The sequence below is a fragment of the Oratosquilla oratoria genome, chromosome 8 (assembly GCF_046742065.1).
Source record: "Oratosquilla oratoria isolate Oo_2021 chromosome 8, ASM4674206v1, whole genome shotgun sequence".
Lineage (NCBI taxonomy): Eukaryota > Metazoa > Arthropoda > Malacostraca > Stomatopoda > Squillidae > Oratosquilla > Oratosquilla oratoria.
Window position 1 is genome coordinate 81,214 of NC_134784.1, and position 11,287 is coordinate 92,500.

Genomic DNA, 11,287 nt, shown 5'->3' on the forward strand with positions numbered 1-11,287 from the left:
ATTTCTAAGGGAACTAATAAATGAATCCAAGGAAATTGGCTAGTAATATAAAGAAATTTGTCTTATTTTTATTGAAACACTGGGTTTCGGACTCAGTACCTGGGGCATTTCTGGACACATATTGTAACACGTTCTTACCTATTCACCTAACAGCAATCTAGCCAGTTCTATGAATAAATTACTAGGAGAGACTGAATAAAAGAAAGACTTGGGAGATTACTCAAACTTACCAGAGGATATCTCTACGATGTAATATTTCACTCTCAAGGTCTCTTCTTAGGATACTTTTCCTCCCTAAAGGTGAAAACCATTCAACAAGTCCATAAGAGATATTCTCTCTTGGATTCCCTCCACCCCTGGTTTCATTTCCCCCCTAATTTATTTTCTTCTGTAATCAATGTGGCATTTGTGTTAATCAAAAACTGAGAGTAAACTAAAGAGAGAGGGAGGAGAAATAAACTAGTGAAGGCTGTTGTGTCTTCAATAAACCTGTCACTTCACCTACCTTGACCAATGTGTAGTGTAGCTGACTGTATAATATCACTTGTTACTTGTTCAAAGCTCCTCTCCATCGTCAGTACCTCTGAAGAGTCTCCCTCAAACTTGATCAGCAACGGTAGAGAGGGTCTATGCTCAGGTCGTAGGATTCCGTAAATAAACAAGTCTTGAACTTTTTCCTTGAAACTCCTCCGAGTTTGACAAAATTTGATATAATTTGGAAGCTTGTTATAGAGCCTTGGAGCACCGTTTTCAAAAGCTCTAGAAACCATGTTTAGGTTATATCGCTGCTCAAATGACCTACGCTGATTCATGTCTCAATACCGGTGCAGAATCTTCATAAAGTTTTTTTTTATTCCTTGATATATATTGGTTTTCCAAATTGTAATGCTTGGTAGACCATGACACTCCTTTAAATTATCCTTGCTTTTACTGACAACCAAAGCAAATCATTGAGAACTGGTCTTGTGCGTTCACGCGAAGATGAACATTTAATTAACTTTGCAGCTCCTTTCCTAACATGTACAGTGAGTTGCAGTTTTCTAATTTACCTGTAACATAACTTTGAATGAGCATGTTAGTAGTAGTTTCATCTAAGCACTTTCTAATGAAGACTATTTCTTATATTATATGCTACTGTTTTCACAACCTTATGTATTTGGTCTTTCAATGATAGATTACAGTCTGTTATAACATCTAAGTCTTTCATTATTTTTCGTACTTCCACAACATCATTAATTCGATGAAAAGCAACATCAAACCTCCTAACATCATTATTCTTACCCACAATTAGGCATCATATCTTCTGATTCTATTTTAGTTGTCCAGATTCCATCCACTTCCTCATATCTTCCTTTACCCTACTCAGTTTTTCTTCTACATTTGCTACATTATTAAGTGACCAATAAAATTGAGTATCGTCAGCAAACACTATGAATTTAACATTACGTTTCTCAAGCACATGATATAGTTCAGCAGTATAAATACAAAATAACACTGGTCCAAGCACACTTCCTTATTGTACTTCTCAATATAAAACACTCCGTGTTTGACTACATCTTCTATTTTGTACACTGTAAGATAATTCTTCAAAAAGCTCAATTCATCTCCCTCAATGCCAATAGACTCGCAATCTTTAGTTATAAATGGTGCACCACTGTATCAAAAGTGGGACTCAGATCAAGTAAATTTAGTACGCCGCAGTCTCTTTCATCCATTATGTTATCAAGACATTTGTCATTAAGGCAGTTTCGGCTGAAAAAAGTCGTCTATAAGCAGACTAGTTATCCGATAGAGCCTAGGCCAATTGCAAGTGCTCAAGTAATTGATCCAAAATTACATTTTCAATTACCTTAGATAAGTGTATCGAATTAGATACTGGTCAATAGGAACTTAAAAATTGTTTCCAAAGTACTCCCATAGGCTTCACAATAAGACTCACAGGAAAAATCATTATTCTTAAATTAACAATTTCTAAGAATAGTTTTTGTCTTCAAAAAATTCCACAGTAGGTATTATCCTGTTTAAAAAAAAAAAATTCGCGTCAATATTTACTTTCTCAAATTTTGATAACTTCTTTTCCGAAGTTTGTATTAACGTACGTGTGCACAATCTACTCTAAAATTTACAACAATCTTTCTAATCTCTTCATAAAAGAAGTATAAGAACTCATTTGCAAGCACTGTATCTGTGAATCCTTCAGGCAACATTCTCTTCATTTTATTTCCTGTCAAATCATCTAGCACTTTGTATATTTTTTCATGCTTGATTCTGCTTCAATATTTTTCTCAGTAATATTCACGCTTACTTTAAAGAATCAACTTATTCTTATTATTTCTTGCATCATTATACTCTTTCCCTGCTTCATCAGTTCGTAGCCTACGCCACATTTTCTACCTATTCTTTCTTTACCTTTCAGATGTCAGCATTAAACCAAGGTGCATGGTCTCTAATTATAATTACTTTTTCAACTATTGGGGCCTGTCATATCCATCCTTTGCAATCTTGTATATTTTAGAGCAGTTAACACATTAAAATTTAAACTCATATGTGCACAATTTTAATTTCTTTTTGTATTGAACTTTGTGGTTACTGGATTTATACACACACGTGTTTTAAGATTCTTTTCTTTCTGAATGTATTTTTTCCATTTGTTTTATTTCCTTTACAAATTGATTTTGGAAAGCTACGTGCATATGCACTGCTCATCTTTGAGATATTTCTTCAACAATTCTTGAACAAGATTGTGCTCACTGTTCAATATCACAAAAGAATAAGTTCAATATATGTCCACCAACTGATGTAGCCTTCTCTATTTTATTAACTAAATTGAAAGATTCCATAACTTCACTGAACTCCATTGCATAATTTTCTCTGCCATCGACCCAGAAATTACGAGTACTTCCCGCAAATAAATGCATATCCAATTATTCTAGGTAAAATTTTAAGTTCTCTTGAAAAAATAATAATAATAAGATAAAAAAAAAAAAAAGTTCAATTTTTATGAGGGGGTCTGTAAACATATTTTTTCTTTCCCCCAATTTCGCAACCAATTTGAATATGCTCGAAACTGACCCCCTTTTCTGATTTATCCACCTTAATTTTCTTGAATGATATTGAGAAAATTATGCCTGCTCTTCCACCTCCTCTATTTCCTCCTGGAGGATGTAAAAATGAACAAGTATACCGGTATCTGGTGTCATTTCTTGAATTTTAGCATTATCATATCCAGTTCACCAGGTTTTAGTTGGTGCTAATTTATAAAATTTCTCACCTACAATAATTTTTAATATCAAAAATTATTATTTGAGTAAGCATTTAACAAACCACATTTGACCAATAAATGTGCAATACTAATAGCCATGATCAGTGATATCTCGAATCTTTATTTCACTCTAGAACTGCACATTTACCAATTGTATGATTGTTTACCACATGTTTCTTATATCTCATACAATTTATACATTTATTCTCCACAAAATTTTAATCTCTGGACCTATGATTACCAGCATGGTTTTTCTGCGCTATCCTTTGCTTTACACATTACATCATGATATCTATCTCTCACAGTATACACTCCTCTTTCTAATTTTACTTAGTGAGATTTTCTATGTATCAACTCCCTCACCCGCGAATCACATTTCAAAATAATATGTACAGCATCACCAGCTGCAAGTTCAGTGAATATTTTCTCAATCTTTGTCTCTGATCCTTGAATCTAAGATAATTATTCTTGCTAATTAGATTATCAATAATGTTGTCCTTGTCTTCCTCTTTCTGGACATTGCAAATAATGATCTTCGGTTAGATTTTCTTTACACATTTTGCGATTATCTTACCGACAGCCGAATTTCTTCATTGCCTCTTCCATTCCCATTCTCAAAATTCATGACAATATTTCCACCACTTTCACTGTAAGTAGAGATCTGTATTTTCATTAATCCTTCACTTAATTACCACATCAAATCTCTTATTTGTATACTATCACTTTTCATATCTGTAGCATTGTTGGTTTCCTCTGTTGTTTTTACTACTAGAAGGTTCTTCTTTATATATTTTCCTCATCCTAAATCTGCATAATCAGCATGGCCAATTTGGTGTGTCCTTACCGCTAATAATTGTTTTTCTTCAAATTCTTTCATTAATTTCCTGGCCAGCGGCAACTCAGTATGGCAATATTTACAGACTCAGGTAATATGCTTGGTGTTTTCAGCCTTAATTCGATTCATGTACGCACGTTTCCGCATCACTTCAACACAAATTTCGCATAAAATCCGCATTACTTAAAAAAAAATCCGCATCACTTTAACGGATCACTTATAGTCTATAACTCATCATGACACAGATCACTCATTTTCATTGCTTGAATCACTCACAATACTACCCAGCTATCGAAGATCCTCACAATTATATACAAATTCTAAAAATTCTTATATAGTACACTAGTACTCTGAACAGTGCACGACCCGGCATTGTTCAGCCATCCGGTGCGTACGGCTGCTAAACCTACTCTGGTTTCAGGTTGAGCAAGATAGTCATGAATGAACCAAGGAGTAATGATAACTTGACGATGAGATGAATAAGATGACATTCAACGATCTACATTGTATTTTATGATTTTAGAGAGCGAAGGTGAAGAAAAGATGAGACAGCAGACCACGTTTGTTATCAACCTTCCATTTGTCGACATCGTATGGCACAAGGTCCTACTTTAAGGACCTTGGTATGGCACGGTATAGCAGGAAATAAAGGCGAAGGTCAGAGCAGCAGGTCGAATGTTTATAGGCAATTATTTGTTCTGTAAATTTCTTTAAATAAACGATGCTGGACACTATAGGAAATACTTGGTATCGTATCGAAAAAAAAGTGGTATCGCCAATCAATTTGTTGAATTTTTAATTTGCGCTGATAAGAAAATTTGGGACTGACCTTGACTATGAATCTGAACAAAAGAAAAAAATAGAGTGAATGAGGCTACAATTATAGGTGACCATATATATTGAAATTTACGTGTATGCGGAAAATAATTGTTATCGTATCGAGAAAAAAATCAGTGGTGTTGCCTATCTCTAGACTTTTAATTTGCGCTGATAAGAAATGTTGGGACTGACCTTGATGATAAATTATGAATATGAACAAAGGATGAAAATAGAACGAATGAGTCTATCATTGTAGGTGACCATGTATACTGAAATTTATGTGTATGATATTTGATAAAAACTGTACGTTGGTTTTACATATAAGACAATTATCCATATAACAGTTGTTGAATTCGGGAAAACAGGGGTGCAAGTATTATGGTTGATCGACGTTGTTGGTAAATGAGCATTTTATTTTTTCACGTAGGATATATTAATGTACAACAGTATTCACCATTATGGAATAATTTTGGGTATTTCGTAAATAAATCGTCATGATTGTATGATAATGAGCTATGATAATTTGTTAGTGACCGGTGCTAGACTTCACAGAATTTGGATATAAAATAATATAATAAATATAATAATGACCTATTCTATTATTATAATTATAACATTATACATATACAGAACCCACATTTGCGAGCTCCTTTATGAAATTCTTTATATGTCTTTATTTTTAGATTTGCTTATAGTTCCAACTTGGTCAGTAACATCGAGCCTATTCCAGGACTTTACATATGATGTGTGCACGGAAAACTAAACTATTCAATAATCATTATCATATAATGTTCTGCAGACGTGGTCTATTTCAGTTGATTTGTTTCCTTAACATTGTAACGCTCTACTTTCTGAAACCAAGTGATCTTGATAAATTAAGACAAGATTGTTGTCAATACAGTGTGAATAGTGTGCTACTGCTATTGCGGGTTAGGGCAGAGACTCTCCCATGGGCCATGACAGTATGCCATGATTGGAGTGGCCTTCCTTTCATCTTTGTTCTTACATGTGGTGTCTTCTGCCACTTAAGAAAAAAAAAATGTGTAATATCGTTTTACTTGCACAGCAGGTAGGTTAGTTTAGGCCTCGTAGACCTTGTAGGTAGATTTTGGTGTTAACACCATGGCTAATCTGAGGACACACCACTCCCATATCTCTGCCCTAGCCTTATCTTATCTTATGTATAGAAGTACACATATGCAATATAGCAAGGTTTTATTTTAGTTGTGCACATCTACACGATGTGGCATTAGAAAATAAAATATTAAATTTGTAAATTATGATATGTGAATGTAATACAGTCAAACCTCGAAAGCCCGGACTAATTGGGGGGAAGGGCGGTACGGTCATGCCAAAAGTCTGGTCATCGAAAATGTCGCCCTAACACCCGTAGATTTTCGTAGCGGTATACGTATAGGTAATGTATGATATGGTATAGAAACACATATAATACTCTAACACTATAATAATAACAATTCTGTAATAATAATAGTAACAATTCTGTAATAATAACTGTAATACAGGCATGTAAATGTACTGTACATACAGTGTACTCTACTGTATTTTTTATTACATACACTGTAAATATCGGAAGGTATGCACGTGGGACAGTGGTGGCAGCCAGGGTTGCCGCGTTTTCTGCACTGCCGTGTAGAATGGGAGTGTTGCCATACCGGGGCATATATTTTTCTCGGGAATGGACAGACTTTCATAGCAAGATATACTTGTCAAACTTTGACAAAATGTTGGTTCCAGGTGTTTTTTTTTTGTTTTTTTTTTAATTCTTGAATGTATATAAGGCCCACATGCCCTAACATATTCTACAAAATATAAAAATTATTTTTTATATTATTATCGCTAAAATAAAGCTGAAACTTTAGCGTAGAATTTTTTTCTACACGGTAAAAACGTATCTCTTGGGGTATAATATTTTATAAGTAACACAATTACTAATAAAAGTCATATTTTGATATACCATTTATTATTTGATAACTAGTTCTATAATTTTTAAACAAAAGTTTGAGTTTTTGAATGCTTTTAACAGCCCGCTGATATGTAGAAAAAAATTCCTCGTCCTTGTGCAGTTGCCACATGCCGCTATTTCACTACGTTTTGGTACAAAATTCTACGAAACGGTACCCCTGGTGCTAAAAGAAAGCTGAAGCTTTAGCGTAGAATTTTTTCTACACTGTAAAAACGTATCTTTTGGGGTATAATATTTTATAAGTAACACAATTACCAATAAAAGTCATATTTTGATGTACCATTTATTATTTGATAACTAGTTCTATGATTTTTAAACAAAAGTTAGTTTTTAAATGTTTTTAACAGCCCGCTATGTAGAAAAAAATTCCTCATGTCCTTGTGCAGTTGCCACATGCCACTATTTTACTACATTTTGGTACAAAATTCTATGAAACGGCAGCCCTGGTGGTGGCTTGACTGGGCCGGGTTTGAGTACACGTGTACGGCCATCGCTGCCACCTACCTGACAAATAGGGAACTTTGCTTGAAAAGTCCACCCTTTGTTCATTTCGACCGGTCATACGAGGGTCTGGGCATTCAGGGTCCAGGCTTTTGAGGTTCGACTGTATATTATTTTCATGGTGGAAATCAATTACAAAAAACCTTGCTACAAGCAATTCTGCTAACAAACGAAGCCACTAGGATACAGTCCAGATGCCATACACCATGTCAGTTAGACAATGGCTTTCATGTCATGGACTGGGTGTTCTCCAACTCCAGATGACATTAATAAGTGCTGTTACAAAGACAATATGGCTTCCTTGGACTCTTTGAGAGAACACGGGGTTCTGTCATTGCTGTTGATTGGCCAGGGTATAATAATAATCAGGCCATCAGTATCTGTGACAATGACCTGGATGATCTTTAGAATTTGAGGTACCGAATTACTAAATATAGGTTAGGTTAAGTTAGATAGGTTAGGTAAGGTTAGAATGGACAAATTTATCATCCTTTCATTTCTTTGACCTTGGTATGTATCAAAACAAACATACCATTCAACCACCGTGAATTCATTAATTAATAAATCAGTTTTAGTAACCTTTTTGTTATTAATTCCTGCCAAGAAAATTGCATATTATGTTGGTGTATTATAATTTACAAAATTAATAATTAATTTTCTCTTGCTATATCACATGTGTGCACTTCTGAAAATTTGACAATAATAATTTTGTAAATCATACTACATCAACATAATACACATTATTCTTGATGGAGATCAATAATAGAAAAAGTCTATAAACTATACACAAACAAATGTAGCCACTGTGACAGATTGAAATGCCATCCTTGTTGTGGTAGATGCAGATGTCGAAGAAATTAAAGTATGATAAATTCATCTATTCTAACCTAACCTGCATTTAGTAATGCAGTACCTGTAATTCTAGAGGTCATCAAGGTCATAGTTGTCTTTGACCTCTGAATCAATCAAAACGAAAATTATGTTTAAAGGGGTCAATGTGACTTCATTCATGTGTACATAGCTCTTAGCAACATTTTCAGTTTTTTATTTCCTCTAAGAAAAATATTTATTACATTGATGTATTATAATTTGCAAAATTAATTTTTCATTTTCTAATGCTATATTGTGTAGATGTGCATTTCTAAAAAAAAAAAAAAAAAAAAAAAAAAAATACCCTGGTCTGCGATCGAGAATCAAGTTCATTGCTGCTCCTCATGAGGTTGGGCTATACAGGATTTGAGGCTCATTTGGGATGTTGTCCAGGAATTTGTCTAGCCTCCTCTTGAAAGCCTCCATGCTGACTTGTTAGGTCTCATCTCTCTTGGGAGACAGTTGAAGATCCTGGGAGCAGCTGCTTATGGTACTTCTCGTGCAAATCCTAACCAAACCTGGGGAGGTGTTTCCCTTTGATATCACATCATTCATTTTGCAATGAGCTTTGATGCTGTGCCCTTCAGGCCTTTCCTGATGTGAATAACTGTATAGCACTCTCTGTGTCTACAGTGAGAAGAGGTTGACTATTTTTAATATCTCCCAGTAATTCAGGGAGTTCCCAACTGACATCATGAGTACCCTCTGGACCTGTTCAAATTCTTGTATCTCCTTGACTTTGTGTGGAGACCATAGCTGGCATGCATACTCCCCGCTTTGACGCCACCAGGGTCTTCCACAGAGGTAGTAAGTGCTCAAGTTTCCTGGTCTTCAAGGTCCGGATGATCCACCCACTCATTTTATGAGCAGCGCTAGTTGCGCAGATTATGTGTGCTTGGAAGCCACAGTCATCACTAATTCACACCTCCAGGTCTCTCAGTGCTTCCTGTTTTTATTTCCTCTGCAACCACTGTGTACCAATACTCTTTTAGATTTAGATTTGGTCCATATCTGATCAGTTCAAATTTCTTGTTTTTGTACACCATGTTGTTTTCACTTGACAACTTGTATACTGTCTTCAGATCTTTTTGTAATCTTTTGGAATGCTCTCTGGTTGTAATTTTTCGAGAGATCCTGGTATCGTCTGCAAACAAGGACACTTGGGATGTTCTCACCCCTTGGTCTGTCACCTCTGACCAGGAAGAGCAGTGGGCCAAGCACAGAGCCCTGTGGTACTCCACTAATTACTATTGAGCTTTTTGACTGGGATCCATCCACCATTACTTTCTACTCTCTGTCATTTAGGAATTTGTGGAACCATAGTCCCAGTTTTCTAGTGATGCCTATATTTTTCACTTTGTGTAGGAGCACTCTGTGGTCTACCTTTTCAAATGCTTTTGCAAAGTCCAGGTAGACCACAACAATACTTCTTCTGCTGCTCACATCTGTAATGTTGTCATGGTGGTTTAGGAACTGGGAAAGGCATGACTGTCCTTTTCTAAATCCATGTTGTTCCAGATGGAACTGCCCCATCCTCTCAATAAAGTTCACCCCAACTACTCTAGAACACCTTTGTGAGGTGAGACAAACAGGTCTGTAGTTAGCTGGAAGGTCTTGTGATCCACCTTTAAAGATGGGGTGATTAGTCCTTTCAGTTTTGTTGGTATGGCCCCCTTGTCCAGTGATTTTCTCTGAAGTGATAAGGGTAGCTAATGTATGTTTACACTTCTTTAAAAACACTGCTGGGATGTCGTCTGGTCCCCGTGATGAGTCAATTTTTATTTCATCTATGGCCTCCACTATATCACTGGGCTTGAAATTAATATCACTGATAGTATCTGCATTTACACCATTTACTTGGAAGAATTCTCTGGGGTTCTCTATTAATTTTTCTGTTAATTGTTCACTGTACACACTTTTGTGTTGTTTTTCAAACACATTCACAATTTTTTCTGAGTTTTCAATTAGTTCTTCATTTTGATTCTCCAGTGTTCCAATTTTTACATGAGATTTTAAGTTTCCTATGGGGTATACATATAAGTATTTTGGATTGTTTTTTATGGCCATTAATGGTTTATCTTATTCATGCTGCCTCTCTATTTTGTGCAATTCTTTCATCTTAGTTTCTATTTCTTTCACTTTTGTCTTAATGTTCTCTCCAATATCAGTATCTCATGTTGATATTTTTGACAGTTTCCTTAGTAGTGTTGTTTTGGCTCTCATGAAAACTTTTTAGTTCCTGGGTATTTTATTTGTGCTGTTTAATTTTCTTTTACCAGGGCTATGTTCTTGCATAAATTTTCACACTTCTTCATGAAAGACACTAGCATTTCTTTAGTTCTACAATCACTCATCATAGACCAGAAGGCCGTTTCTAAATCATCATTGAATGACAATCGGTTTGCTCTCTCTTTGATTTTTGTCTCTCTCTCTCTCTCTCTCTCTCTCTCTCTCTCCAGTCTTTTGGCTGAGTGGGGAGTTTTGCTGGTCAAGTTATAGTTTCACCCAACCATAGAATTTGATATGTGGCTTATGTGTTTCTGGTGAGAAATGTTGTGATATGAACGATGGTGTACATAATTTCTGTCGCAAATGCGTACTTTGTACAGTAATTAATTATTGAAGTTGTGCACTTATGCATACATCTCCCGAATGATGTGGGGGCACGTGTGGGAAGTCGGGGTTTTTGGGTGGGGAAGACTAATAAATGGAGTAATGCGCGTTGCAAAACAGGTATAAAATGAACAAAAACACTTAAAAAATATAAAAAAAAAACATAAAAATCACATTTTAGGGCCGGAGTCCCGCCTAACGCGAGCGGTAGCCATGTTTGTTTTTCCCAACGATTCGAAAAATGTCTCGCTAGATCAGCTACATTTAACCAAGTCCACTCTAGCCGCGCAAGACTTCCTAACCGTAAACTAACGTTAACTCTGTTAGGTTAGGTTACGTTAGGTTACGGTTACCAACTCTTGCGTGAGCAACTTCCCTAAATCTAGCTGTTATAGTCACAAAT

At 35.5% G+C, this 11,287-nt stretch overlaps 2 protein-coding genes across 7 annotated transcripts in view; one reads left to right on the forward strand and one right to left on the reverse strand.

Moving 5' to 3' along the window:
* The window catches only part of LOC143027532 (uncharacterized), an 81,599-nt gene extending 76,865 nt beyond the window's left edge, over window positions 1–4,734 (reverse strand). For all 3 annotated transcript variants that reach the window (XR_012966610.1, XM_076188824.1, XM_076188822.1), the window contains exons 1-2: window positions 4,374–4,734; window positions 506–1,049 (exon numbers count right to left, since the gene is read on the reverse strand). Coding sequence is in view for 2 of the 3 variants with exons in the window: in XM_076188824.1 (XP_076044939.1) it covers window positions 506–812 (307 nt within the window). In the remaining variant the exon portion in view is untranslated. The remainder of the gene's footprint in view (window positions 1–505; window positions 1,050–4,373) is intronic.
* Window positions 1–11,287, forward strand: part of LOC143027530 (large ribosomal subunit protein mL51-like) — a 34,332-nt gene that overhangs the window by 13,712 nt on the left and 9,333 nt on the right. The window contains exon 1 of one of the 4 annotated variants that reach the window (XM_076188821.1): window positions 5,031–5,168. The exons of 2 other annotated variants lie outside the window; for them this stretch is intronic. The gene's annotated coding sequence lies outside the window, so the exon portion shown is untranslated. One more of the 4 variants, XM_076188820.1, reaches the window with a different exon arrangement.